This window comes from Pogona vitticeps, chromosome 2 (genome assembly GCF_051106095.1).
Source record: "Pogona vitticeps strain Pit_001003342236 chromosome 2, PviZW2.1, whole genome shotgun sequence".
NCBI lineage: Eukaryota > Metazoa > Chordata > Lepidosauria > Squamata > Agamidae > Pogona > Pogona vitticeps.
This window is the reverse complement of record NC_135784.1, coordinates 27595992-27610760: the sequence shown is the minus strand read 5'-3', so window position 1 is coordinate 27610760 and position 14769 is coordinate 27595992. Positions and strand designations below refer to the sequence as shown.

General features: G+C 43.6%; 1 protein-coding gene across 1 annotated transcript; it reads right to left on the bottom strand.

The window, feature by feature from the left end:
- Positions 1-5802: 5802 nt before the first annotated feature.
- LOC110091253 (uncharacterized) lies at positions 5803-14696 on the bottom strand. Its single transcript, XM_020815306.3, has 4 exons — positions 13439-14696; positions 12440-12600; positions 10398-10564; positions 5803-9249 (listed from the first exon to the last, which is right to left on the bottom strand). The coding sequence occupies exons 1-4, from the start codon at positions 13615-13617 to the stop codon at positions 7969-7971; spliced, it is 1788 nt and encodes a 595-aa protein (XP_020670965.3). The 5' UTR covers positions 13618-14696; the 3' UTR covers positions 5803-7968.
- Positions 14697-14769: the final 73 nt, after the last annotated feature.

Genomic DNA, 14769 nt, shown 5'->3' with positions numbered 1-14769 from the left:
TTTCTAGGCAGAGAGTACATAGAAGGGGTTTACCCTTTCCTTTCTTCTGGGGGGGGGGGCACAATTTGCCCAAGGCCCCCCAGGCTGTCTCCACTCCCGGGAGACCCAGTGGGGGAATCCAACTCCCAGCCTCTCTGGTTCCACAGCCAGATGTCTAATTTACTGACCCATCAGCCAACTTAATCCCACTGCTCATAATTTTTATTTTTATTTTGTTCCGTCTGCATGTTTTGCTGACTGATCATAACTGGTCTAAAGGGCCATAGTGGTGATTCAAGTGACATTTTGCAGAGGGAGGTTTCAGCTCGTTTTTTTTTTTCCTTTGACCACGACTAAACCATTGGAAATATAGGAAATATTTGGTACCGAAGAACTGTGATAAGGGAAACTGAATCTTGGGAAGAGGGGAGTGTTGTAGAAACTATCGCTGGAGAATGGTGGCTGCAAAGAGGCCGGATGCTGAGAGTGTAAAATATCAAAGAAGAGAAAGCAGAGGAAGTGAGACGGAAACAAAGAGAAATCAGGAGAGGAGACATCATCTCAAGAGAAAGTTCTTTGGGCTACCATTTCCCTAATAATGGGAAAAGAACAGCAGCAAGGGCAGGCAATTGGTTCTCAATCTTGAGGCAGTCCACAGATGTTTTTGGACTACAGCACCCAGAAATCCTGGCCAGGACAGATAGTGGTGAAGACTTCTGGAAGTTTTAGTCCAAGCAGATCTAGGGATTTAAGGTTGGCAATCATTGAACTATGAGAACAGCCCTTTTCTGGTATCATAGTCTCTGGATTGGACAACACGTTTAGAGGGCAGCAGATAAACCAGCACCCCATCATCAAAATGACACATTTGAAGAGGAGGGGGTTGCACATGTGTAGGCTCTACCTGTGAGCAAGAAGCCAGATTTTCAAGGGTTCTTGCTACACCCAAACAGGGACCTCTCTTTTTCAGATTCCTCATTGAACAGATGAACAAAGTGGTAACAGAGAGGGTTGGTTCGTTTTCTTGCTTGCTTGTCTGTATGCTTGCTTTATAGGCCATCTTTCTTCCAATAAGGGGATTCAAGGTGGCTCACAAAATAAAAAAATAATAGAATTAAAAAACATAATAAGTTAAACATTAAAAACAATTAAACCATAAGTTAATTACAATACAATTGAATAATGAAAAGATTAAGCACTCCACTCTACAAGCACTGATGAACCCAGATGCTATAACCCCTAAATATATAGCATCTTCAGAGAGTGGAGTCAAGAAACAAAAAAGGATACATTATTAAAGGGAGAGAAAGAATTTCATTGATTTGAAATTCAATAACTCTTACATTAGACTGTTGGTTTAGGCAAGTTCTTCACTGATCCCTTGAACCTTGGTTCTCATTTAAATGAACCCCTGATGGCATTATGACTGAGCAGTGCTTATCAAGTGGCAGAAACTGATCTCTTCTACATTCCAGGCTCTAGCGCTAGAAACGATACCTTTCTGTTTAGGCTAGAACAATTAAGTGTATATCAACTAACTCTGGTTCAGATTTCTGTATATTGTGTCTACATAGAATCTTTGCCTGGTATACCATGATTCAAATACAAGTGTAAAAGAACAGAAATTCATAATTTAGAAAAGAGATGACTGAGGGCAAGAGGGGAAGAAATAGAATACATACAGATATGTCTCATATGGAGAAAGCAGAGAAATCAAACTCCCTTCACACCAATCAAAACTTATGCCTCCCAATTAAACCAAGTGGCAAAAAGGTCAACAAAAGGAAGCATTTCTCAGCAGAACTCATAACACAGTGCTTCTGCTCCAGATTATGGGAAGGGCTACTGACCACATAGGCAGGTTTATGGAGGACCAGGCTGTGGGTGGCTACTTATCATGTAAATGACATGTTGCCTCAAAGCTAAATCCTTCTGATTAGGAGTTGCTGGGTAGCAGCACTGGGAGAAGACCACTGGCCTCCTGTCCCAGAAGCATCAGGGACACTCTCTGTGGGAATTAAGATTCATAACAAGATGGGCCTTGTGTTTGGTCTGCTTGAATCCATTTTTATACTATGTGGCATTTGAGGAAATGGAGGAGTAGGACATACTGTCAGTAATTACCATTGGTAATGGTTACTATTGGTAATGGCGCAGCTAAAATATCTTGTAAAATCTTGTAAATAATATGCTAAATATGTAGTAGTCCAATACCCTTCCCTCCCAAACACAGGAACAACATTTGCAAAGGGTTCACTAATCGCCCTACACTTGGATTCAGAGTAGCTTAGAAGCAGAACTTGCATTATGGAAACCAAGCTTTATTAGCACACATACAAACGCCCATAACAAACTACCATGTTAGCCTCTGTAGTCTATATTTCTGACTTGCTCCAATATCCAGCTCAAAGCTACACTCCTGACTCTCCATCAGAGATCCTCATAATCTGTCCCATGGATGCTCTGGCATCTGTCCAACCTTGGGTAACTCTGCTGATCTTCTGAGCTAATCAGCTGTTGGAAGATGTGAATTGCTTCTGCAGCAACAGTCCATGGAAGGATACCATGGCATTTCTAGAGGGGTCCAGCACCTTTTTAAAGATTCCATCCAAGGAGAAAGGCAGACTGAATACTCACAATTTCGAGGGAAACCAGGATGACCCTCAACGTCACTGCTTACTGGGAAAGCAGAGGGCTCTCCGTGTCTGAGGTCAATAGGGAAAATTCAGAAAGGGAAATAATTTGTAAGGTGGGCTCAATGTTTAGGTGCCAGTCCCAGCAACACCACCCGGGGAGAAGGTAAAAAGCCCTGAATTTAAGAAGGAGAATGGCTCATATGAGAAAGGAAAAGCATATTTTAAATGATGAAGACATCAGTGGAGAGGGACTGAAGATGGGTCCCACCACACCTTTGGATGGATGGATATCCTGCACCATGCCAGCTCCTCCAAAGAGAGAAACTCAAAATGTCAGCTAGGCACTGATACACCGCTGATTGTGAATCAGACACACTGACTCTGGAAGGATATCATCAGAATGGGGGGGCGCACCTAAAACAAAAGATAAAGAAGACAAAAATGTTGTTGCACCTTAAAAACTAACTGTTCTATTTTAATGTATCTGTGGATCAAGTCCACTTCCTCTAACATAAGGGTGAAACTATGTACATGGCAGTCATTTATACAGTACATGACATCAAGATAAAGACACACAAGTTACAAATTGTGTGAGCTAATGTGGCAGCTTGTGTCTCTTTATCTTGAGGCCAATTACAGTATAAATAATTGCCATGTAGTTTCACTCTTATGACTGAGGAAGTGGACTCATAACTCACATTAAAATAAGGTGGTTAGTCTTTAAGGAGCCACATTTTTAATTAAAACCCAGAACAACCATTTAATTTTAGTTTTTGTTTGTTTCCTGCCTGATATGCTTGCACAGACTAACATGGCCACCTCTTCGAAAAACAATTACACTTCAGGGTTAGTAATTTTAAGCTTGTCAATGCTATCAAGGGAAGGATCAGGGCAAAATGCATGTTTTTTTACTGTTGTTCCTGGGTTCCAGACCATCGGCATAGAATCCCTGTAATGTTGGGCAGTCAAGGGATTTTGCAATAGGATCACAGACCAGCTGGAGATAAGAGGCAGAGAGGCAGAGCTCAAATGGGACAAACTGACAATATTTGGGTGTTCCACTCAAGTCGCTGAGAAGGCTCCGTTGTGAGATGCAGCAAAACATTTCTTAGTCTACCAGAGTATCTGAAGGGATTGTGTTGCAATTGTTTCAGCTCGACAAAACAAAGATCTTATCTCAAGAAACATGAGATAGTCTGATTGAGCAAATGCAAAGTCTTCATTTGATTTCCAAAGGAATTAATGAATGCCGTATTCTTCACACCACCGCCTCAGGAAAAGAGCTATTTAGAGATACTTAGACAGATCCGAATTAGTCAAGATCTCAAAATACTTCCCCTCGCTTCTGGCACGTCAATGAAAAAGAAGGGCGTTTAAGCCTGCGTGCTACTTTTCGCCTTTGCTTTAAAAAAAGCATTGCTTCAGGGCCATTTCTAATCAATGCAAGCTTTTTGCAATTCAGGCCGGCTCCGCGAGAGACAAAATGAAAGCAAAGCAACTCGTGCGTCACAGGACCTCTCAGGTTTGTGATTGGCCAAGTCAGCCAGACAGCCCTCCCCCGCTACAAGCTCTGCCCAATTATCGGGAGAGATTTCTTTTCCGGTTCCCGAAAAGACTCAGCCTTGCAGAAATTTCAGGGCTGTCTGAAGGGGCGGGTGGAGGCTGGTTTTTTAGGTTTCTGCTTCCCCCCCCCCGCTTGCGTATTACTAAAAAGCAAATTATCTCACGCTATAGTTTAGGAACCAAAAGGGAAGCTACTGAAGCCGCCTTTTTCCAGGGAATTCGCTGCTCTTGGCTACATGCGTGGTTACAGCACATCAGAAGATGTGTATGTTCTGTGTGTTCAAGGCGGAACCGAGTTATAGAGACCCTAAGAGAGTTTTGAAAGTAAATGAGATATTTAATTAGTAGTTTTATCCGTTCGACTTCCCCAGTGACCTTCCATGGGAGAGTGGGGATTTGAACCCTGATCTCCCTGAGCCTTAGAACACTACCCATTACACCACACTGGGAATCAAATGGCAAAATTAAAGGGATGGGTGGAAGGCAAGAAGCAGCAAAACACTGTGCCACTTTTGGAGACTACCAAATGTCTTTCTTTGCGAGCGTCTGTGGGTCAAAATTCACTTCACTGGAAGCGGGTTTTCATTTATGAAAATGTACACTGATATACATGAGTTAGTCTTTAAAATGCCACATTATTTTGCTTTTCTATCGCTTTTCTTTTGCCAACATATTATTTTGAGTTTTAGATTGCCCCATTGTGTTTAGTCGTTTAGTCGTGTCCGACTCTTCGTGACCCCATGGACCAGAGCACGCCAGGCCCTCCTATCTTCCACTGCCTCCTGGAGTTGTGTCAAATTCATGTTGGTTGCTTCGCAGACACTGTCCAGCCATCTCATCCTCGGTCGTCCCCTTCTCCTCTTGCCTTCACACTTTCCCAGTATCAGGGTCTTTTCCAAGGAGTCTTCTCTTCTCATGAGATGGCCAAAGTACTGGAGCCTCAGCTTCAGGATCTGTCCTTCCAGTGAGCACTCAGGGTTGATTTCCTTTAGAACTGATAGGTTTGTTCTCCTTGCAATCCAGGGGATTCTCAAGAGCCTCCTCCAGCACCACAATTCATTAGTACCAACATATCTGGACGGTTCACAACCAATCAAGGCATAATTATAAATCACATAACACACATAATTATAAATCACATATAAATAATAATTATAATAAATAACAAATTGCAATAAAAACATGTCACTAGCTGAAATGATAAAACTTGCATTTAAATACAAATGCATACTTTTTTTAAAAAATTGAACATTTCAGGTCAATAGTTAAAAGCAGTGGTTCTTAACCTTTTTTACTCGGATGCTTTCAAACTGCAACTCCCAGAAACCCCAGTCAGGATAGCTGGTGGTGAAGGCTTCTGGGAGTTGCAGTCCAAAACTCCTGAGTAACCCAAGGTTAAGAACCAGTGGTTAAAAACACTAGCAAAAAGCAACTTTATAGAATTGCAGACTAATGTATTTGGTAGTGGTATTTAGAAGTGCTGGATGGCCCAGTGGTTTAGGTCTATGGCTGTGGAGCTGGAGGTTGGGAGTTCAAATCCCAACTGTGCCTCCTTGACGTGTTGGATTTGATGATCCATAGAGTCCCTTGCAGTTCTAAGATGATGATTTACCAGAGTAGGAAAGGGGACAGGAGCCTCTGTGTGAAATGCTTGTGCTATGGGCATGCAGATTTGTGGTTTTTGGACTGCAACTCCCCGAATTCCCTAGACAGCTATGCTTCTGGGAGATTCTGGGGGTTGAAATCCAAGATTACAAATATATTTGAGGAATTTTGGAAGTTGTAATCCTAATTCATGAAGAACTGGTAAAATGTATAGAAACAGTAAGTGTTTACTGGATTAGGACTCGCAGAAGCTGATAAGAGTCTGGGAGTAGTAGGCCAGAATGCATTGCTTTTTAAAGGCTCTACAAAAATTAGAACCCTTTGCCTACGTCCTTTATATTTGCTTATAGATTAGCACGATTCAAAATTTGAAGCCAAAAATTACCTTCCTCCCAGAAAAACTACTGATTCATGATAACAGGGTGAGGGCATGAAAAAGAAGAGGTCAGATTTAAAAAAAAAAACCCTAATAGGTCATAAATTACTATTCCACGTTTCTTCATATCCATGAAGATCTTGATAAATACTGAAATAGCTCTGAATTAAAATAGATTACTGTGGTTATTCCTTATAGTATGTGTTTATGTTCTGTGCCATCAAGTTGGAACCAATTTATAGTGGACCTTAGTAAGGTTTTCAAAGCAAATGAAAAAAAAGTTTAAGGAGTGGTTTTACTAGTTCCACTCCCCCAGTGAGTTTCTACAACTAAGTAGGGATTTGAACCCTGGTTTCCAGAGTCCCACTCCATCCCTCCCACTGGGAGTCTAGTGTAGAGCTGTGTACGATTGTCCTTTTTGGACAATGTCTCCCAGTGGCCATGCTGCCTGAGGAATTCTGGCAGTTGTAGTGCAAGAACTGAAATCTGCATGGCTCTATTAATTCATTTCCATTTATATTTCATACTGCAAGAAAATTAAAATATCAGCTTATTTTTTAAAAAGTTGCATTTTTAAAAAATTCTAGATTCAGAATCTTAATTTAACAGTATTGATCAAATTCCTGCATTTAAACAACAATCCTGCAGTTTCCGAGAGAACAGGAACTGTAGGATAATTCAGATCCTCTTCTTGGACAGGAAGAAGTCCAACCTCTCAAACCTTTCTTCTGCCTAACAGGGATATTTCTATGGCCCTTGTCTCTCTAATCTTCAGCACTGAATAGAGCCAAGGTCAACGCACCAGGACTTGCTTTGTGGCATGAAATGATGGTATTATCTGCTACTGACTCAGACCCAAAACTTCAGGGGATCATGGCAGAGAATGAATCTATTCCTGGCAACAGTATGGTACTGTTAGAAGATGTCCCCATTTTAATCAAAAGGATCTGAAGAAATGCTTATATAATAGGTAGGTAGGTAGGTAGGTAGGTAGGTAGGTAGGTAGGTAGGTAGGTAGGTAGGTAGGTAGGTAGGTAGGTAGGTAGGTAGGTAGGTAGGTAGGTAGGAAGGAAGGAAGGAAGGAAGGAAGGAAGGAAGGAAGGAAGGAAGGAAGGAAGGAAGGAAATGTTTGTGTGGCTAAATCTGGATCTAGTTCATTTACTTTGTATACGGCCAACGCTTTCAGTGGCTTGAAAAAGGGATTAGGTAAATTCATAGGGAATAAACTTGCCAGTTGGCTACAAGCCATCTTGTGTTTATAATACCACCACATTCAGAGGCACTCTGATTCTAAGTACTAGACACCTGGGAAGAACAGGGGTTAATGTCCCTTGGAGGCTCAAGAGGACATCTGATTGGACCATGAGTTGAAACAGGGTGGTAAGCTAAACACAACCTTGTTAATAACCATGGGTCCTCTGATGTTCCTGGACTAAAACTCCCAGAGGTCTTCACCACTCCGTGTGCTGGCCAGGATTTCTGGGAATTGCGGTCCAAGAACATCTGGGGACCCAGGCTTGGGAACTACTGGTCTAAACCTAGAAGGTTCTTTTTGTGCTGTAGTCCCAGAGTGAGGCCATGTAGAGCACAGTAGCTAGCAGGCCCTGGATGTAGTTACTTCTCTCTGGTTCAACACACGTGCTTGGCCATCATTTGTATGGATTCCCTCAAGTATTTTCTACTTTTCATTGATATAATTCAGAGACACTATTTATATTATCTAAACCAACATTTATTAAAACACACACACAACATGTCTTGATCCCAGCAGAAGTGGACTTGCTATTCTAGGCTGGAGGAGAGGGCTTTTCATTCCCACACAATATGCACATCAAGACCCTCCCTGTTGACTCTCTGTACAACCTCTTTGTACTCCATCTGGGAGATGCCCGAGCATGTGTCCAGCCTGAGGTATCTCAGGTTATTTTCTGATGACAACAGCAAGTTGACAGTGTGAATGGACACTTCATCTTGAATTAGTGAGAGCTCACTGAGTTGTCGCAGGGGAGTTCCAGGGGGTGCCAGCACTTTCCGGAACACTTCATCCACAGAGAATGGTAAACAGAGGAGATCCAAGATTTCCAGACATGGAGAATGTCTAAGCAAGGATATAAGATTTTGTTCCATTGCCCTGTTGTGCTGAGAGGAATACATCAGGGAAAAGTCACACAAATGAGGGAAATTGAGGGGAGGGAGGCTGAAGCACCAGTCTGAGGCCTCATTCTTTGGCACCCACCCATGGCTACCACTCTCTGCAGAGACCAAAAATGCCCTAAAATTCTGAAGATTTTGGCAGTGAGTCAGCAGTGTGTGGAAAGATAATCCATCTTCCAAGGAGAATCCATCAAAGGAGAGGGTTTGAAGCTGGGCCCCAAGACTGGCTGTCACTGGTAAAAGATCCCTCAGGTCCCGCCTTTCACTGCAGTTGATAGTCAGACGGACAAGATGGCGCCACGACAGGCAGCTTTGGCCCAAATCAAAGCTTCGTGTTATAACAAAAGAAGCTGCTTCCAAATGTGGACACACAGCACAGGCCATCGGCCAGGAGGTCTCATTCACTCCGTATATTTCCCTGAGGGCCAGCGTGAGTCTAGAACTCCCTTCATTTGTGGAGGTGGGCATCCTGCGCCTTGCCAGCTCTCTGAGGGAGGGAAATCCAGGGACCACCCAGGCCCCGTCAAACTGCTGGCGGTAGATCAAACACACTGCCTTCGCCAGAGAATCGTGAATCAAGAACTTCAGGTTGGGCAGTGCCAGAAGCACAAAAACCAGGGCACAAAGCACGTCTGGCCTGACAGAGTGGGACTCCAGACCACATACCTCAAGGATCTGTAATGCTGAGCAGCGGAAGGACCTCGCAGTGGGGTCATAGGCAAGATGAAGAAGGGAATCCGGGGTCACTCTTTCACAGGCACTGATGTCCAGCTCACGAAGCCGGAAGCAACAGGAGCCCACCCTTGACAACACTTGGGTATCGCACTGTGTCTCCGCCAGGGCTAATTTTATGAGACGGGGCAAGCTTTTCACCAGGTCGGCCAGAGCACTTGCAGGGATCCGGTTACAGCCACGGAGATCCAGTGAGGACAAATTCTGCATCAGGAGACAGAGAAATCAGTGAGCAAATACCAGTTTGCTTTGTGTCTGTCTGTAAGTCATGCATGGATGGGATGTGCTGTCCATTTTACATCTCTAGCCAGGGAAAGGGACATTAAGGGACCACCGCTTGACTTCTTAAAGGGCCGATTGCCCTGTGGGCACAAAGGCATGGGATCTGACTTGTTTGCAGAAGCTGTCAAAGACAACGAGTGCAATCAGGTGGAGAAACAGCGTGCATTTTAGGACGGTGGTACAGTACAATGCAAGCTATTTTCCAGTGATCAGACAATACGTGGGAGATTGCAGACCAATATGATCCTGTTCTGTGTCTAGCTGGGTTGGATCAAGTCTTCTAGAGGCAGAAGAGTGACTTTAAGGGAAATCGGCCCCAGTGGAATGATCCTTTCCAGCATAGTCGGACCCCTTTCTCACTGTCTGATCGCACCCAGAGTTAAATGGCAATGGTTATTCATCAATAGCTTTTTGTACCTTGAATAAAACATTGAATTACAAAATAGTGGGGCAGAATCTGTAGCCAGTTATTGCAGAGTTGGAGGATTTTTCATCTTACATATCAGGCAAAATCAAAATTAAAAGAGAGAGAGAGAGAGAGAGAGAGATAAGACAAAAATGTTATGGTACCTTAAAGACTAACTGTTATATTTTAATGTGAGCTTTTGTGTATCAAATCCACTTCCTCAGACGTATGAGATTGCATGGCAGATTTTAATACATTTATAAATTTGCCATGTAATCTCACTCTTATGTCTGAGGAAGCAGATTTGATCCATAAAAGCCCATATTCAGATATAACAGTCTTTAAAGTGCCACCACATTTTCCCCCTTTTCTTTTGTTTTTGCCTGATACTCTCCCATAAACTGACACGGCTACCTCTTCTAACCTTTCATCTTTCAAATTCTGAACTACGGATAACTCCCAGAACTCCCTACTACTAGTCATGTGAAATGGAGTTAAGGGGAGTTGCAAACAAAGCAGGAGGGCCAACGTTTTTCCCCCACCCAGCAGTAAATAAAGACACTGTCAGTCTAAGCAATGAGGAGTCACGTGGCATCTTAAAAGATTCATAGATTAGTGAGCTTTTCTGATCAAAAGTCCACTTCACATGACTCTTGATCCTTACCTTGCAGCGCACTGCAATAATGTGGGCGATATGCTCACTGACCAGGTTTGGGCACATGTTCAGGTTGAGCTCTTTCAGTTGTGGCAAAAGCAGTGAATGCAGCAGGGAAGAGGTCAAGAGTTTTCTTTCCCCCATTAACTGGATCAGTTTCTGGAGGAGGGGGCCAGCTAGGGGAGGGGAGAAAATAGTCCAGTGTTAACATACTGTATTTTGCTTGGTCTTGGGGGTTTGCTTTAGGCATCCATTCACCCCACACAGAAGGAAGGCAATGACAGGGAATGGAGAGAAGCAAGATTTTTGACTAGACATTAGCTAGTACATTACACCTTTCCTCCAAAGAGCACAACAGGGGGTATGTGATTCCCACCCCTCAGATTCACCATATAATTATCATAAGTACCCACTACATCAGGCTAAGTTGGGTCAAAATGACTGGCCCAAGGGCAAGGTAGGAACTCTTTGGAAACACAGATGCAGAGACTCTAACCCAGCCTCCCCCTCTGGGCAACATTTCCCCATGAACCTGCCTCTTGGCCATGCAGGAAGAGGCTGAAGAGAGTTGAAACCCTAAAGACCCTGGAGGACATCAGGTTGTTTAGGACCACTGTATCCACTGCAGGAGGCTGAGGGATGCATTGATTGGGTACCGTTCAGCTTGCACTCAGGGACATGCATGTTTTTGCATGAAGAGGACAATTCCCAAGGCTTCCTGGATTTTTTTTCTGGCCTTCTTTCAACTTTAGATTGCTAGTCTTCTGGCCACTGATGTCACTCCCTTCCTTCCCACATCTCCGTCTCGTCTTCTGAGGAGAACAGATTTTTGTCTTTGTTTTCTGAAGGGGCAGCCATGACACTTGATATCTCTGACTTTGTTAGCTACAGCTATCCCCTTTCTTCTCTCGTGTTTATTTCTATAGTAAACAGAAGCATTTGTACTTTTGAAGAAAGACATGCAGGTGTAATTCCTTTACGAAGGAGAAAGTATGCTCAGGTAATCATTCCAAGTTTCAAAGGGCTGAATTCACCAGTTAAAGTTGCTCCTGTCCCTTCGTGGCCTCACTCTGCCACACAAACTAAGGATCACCGAGGGGCAGATTCTGAGCCTTTCTTAAGGAGGACTTTTTTTGCTTCCTGCCACCTATGCAGCCCTACACTTCATCCCGTCTTTGAAGGGGTGGAGATTTTAAGGTTGCATGAAGGCAAGAAATCTCTATTACTTGTATTGTTTTAACTATGGTACTTATTTTATACTTGTACTGATGTGATGATGATGATGATGATGATGATGCTGTGAACTGCCCAGAGTAGCCTGACTAGATAAGCAGTAAATTAATTAATTAATTAATTAATTAATTAATTAATTAATTAATTAATTACTCTATCACTATACCTCCTGTGAATAGAGCCAGCCTGTGTGGCCTTGGGCAAGCTGCACAGTCCCAGAATTACCCCCTTTCTTCCTCTCCCTTCACCCCAACTGCTTTCTGTAATGTGGGAAAGAAGAGGCGGAGTGTCCTGACAACTCCCAAGAGGAAAGACCATGTGTGGCAATGAACCTTCAAAGGATCCTGCTAGTACAATGGGTTTTTAATCAGGAGTCGCAAGTATTCAGTTCTTGCCCCACCCCACCCTGCTTTTTTGGCTTTAAAAAAAAGAGATATTGTAAAACGGTGAGGGCCTGGAGCAATGGTTCCCTACTGTGGGTCCCCCCGATGTTCTTGGATTAAAATGCCCAGATGCCTTCATCGCTAGCTGTGCTGGCCAAGATATCTGGGAGTTTCAGCCTAAGAACATCTAGGGACCCAAGGTTGGGAAGCATTGGCCTAAAGGTTTGGTGGCAAACAGTTCTACATACCTGCCCAGGTAACTGTACAGAATAAACTATTTCAAGAAAGAGCCTTCCCTCCCATGAAGCTTTCCGAAACAGATGCATAAAATTCAAATTTGTGGTAGGGACTAGGGTACAGTATTTTCCCCCCAAACTGTTCAAGGCAGAAGGAAGAAGCGAACAAGACCACCCCTAGTACCCATGCGCCTCTCACCCAAAACACTGAAAGGTCCCACAGTGTAGCGGCAAGGATACAGATGCAGGTAGTTGTCCGAAGTGTAATCCTTGACCCAGACACGCTCTATATTCCTCACCACATTATCCAGGCACAGCCTCTCCAGTGAGTGGACACTCTTTCTCTTAGGCATGGAGACCCTAAGGCAACAACCAACAATGAAATGATGAGAAATGCAGGACATACAACAAAGAGCAGCCTTCTACTGACTGAGGCTGATGGCCTATCCAGGCCAGTACTATCAAAAACTCAGGAGAGCAGAATCTCTCCTGAGTTTAAGCAGAATTCCTTCCTGGCCCAACCTGGAGATCCCAGTATTTTGTGCTTGCAGGTTTAGGTATGGTTGGAAGTTTGATTCCCCTCTGTACCTCCTGCAAGTAAAGCCAACCTGGTTGGCCTTGGGCAAGCTGTACAGTCCCCAGGTGCCCCCCAGAAGAAGGGAAGGGGAAATTACTCCTGAGTAGTCACTGCCTTAAAAAAAAAACCCTGGAAAGGGTCACCGTAAGTCAGAATTGCCTTGATGACACATGATTTTTACTATTATCCAAGATTTAAGCGTAGGAATTCAGACGCGCATTCAGGATAGTATACTGTAGCAGTTAATCTAAGGTAGTGAAAACAAAGTAAACAATAGCTCCATTTGATAGCTATAGACTGAATTTAAGAGCTTGGCCAATGCAGCTGAAACCTGGTCATGGGAACTGAGGCTCACTGGCTTCAGATTTCTTTTGAGCTTTTTCCATTCCCACCATAGCAGGGAACGTCTACATGAAGGAAAAATACACAGTGGGAATATCAGCGGGTCTTGCTTGTCTTTGAAGGTTCACCTGCTGAAACTCCCTTTTACATGCAGCTCCTAAATGTACAGAAGTCCAGTCTTGCTTTCACATGGCCACCCTTCCCCAGGAAGGGAAGCATGTCGGAAAGAAAGGCAAACTTCCCAAAACTCACCTGGCACAAGACAAGGCAGCTACCTACCTGTTTGCTGAGAAAATGAGACTCCTTCTAGGTTCAGCCTCAACAGCCCTTCCAACCCTCCACCTCCACCTCTGCAGAAGCGAGTTAAGCAAAATGTCCTCCCTCAAGGAGATGTCTTTATATAAAACTTTGCGACTGGAACGGCTTCTGGGAGAGTAGCCTCCTGAACGAAAAAACATTTTTGCCAAGCAAAGTGAAATGGTTATATGTTGAGCAGCAAATGGATGGAGAGAACCAGGTGATAAGAGGATGCAGGAAGCCAAAGTCTTTCAGGTGTGTTTTGGGGTAACTAATACCGACTCAGAGGTATAATAGGTAGGTAGATAGCATTTTATTTTATTTTTTATTAACTTTTCTCCTCAGATACGAGCAGCACAGATGCAGTTCCATCACGTGATATGTAAAAGCATAATCTCTATGCTCCCTGCATCTAATATTTTCAGGGGGGAAAATATTCTCAGTCAAGAGAAGTGATTTTGAACCTTGGGTCCCCAGGTGTTCTTGAACTAAATATCCCAGAAGCCTTCGCCACTCGTTGTCCTAGGCCAGGATTTCTGGGAATTGCAGTCCAAGAACATCTGGGGATCCAAGGTGGATAACCACTGGACTTTGGTAGATGCAGAAAACAGGAAACAAAGGGTGTTTCGTTTTTCTTTATTGACTTGTTATTCATTTCTGTGTATTGAAATGAATACACAGGGGGAATGTAACGGGTAAAACACTCCTTAAGTATTTCACCTTGAAAGCTCTATTAGGGTCGTTGTAAATCAGTTCTGACTTGACAGTACGCGCACGCACGCACACACACACACACACACACACACACACACACACACACACACACAAAGATTAAGGGTAGCATCCGGTTCATCACCAGTGGAGCACAAAGCCATGCCAGGGTGGTAAATTTGGTTCTCCCACTTGCATAAGCAGCGTTCTTGCACAAGCAGAGAGTCTAATTCCTACCAGCCAGTTTGCCCTTGCACAAGCAGGTCCTGGATACATCCTTGCACAAGTCCCATGACAGTGATAACATTTGCACCGAGGTTGTTCTGTATCCAGTCTTCTTGGCATAAGATTCTGGTCTTAAATGAGCACAAAAACATTCATGGACAAAAGCCCAGTTCCATCCTTTGTGAGACACAACTTGTGGAAATCATATACAGTACTTGAGCTGTCTCCCCCTAGCAGTGGTTTCCAAACTTGGGTAACCGGTTTTCTTGGACAGCAATCCCCACCAGTTGTATTGGTTGGGGTTTCTGGGAGGTGCAGTCCAAGAACACCGGCGTTACTCAAGTTTGCAAACCATATAGTGTACAACCTAGGAATCA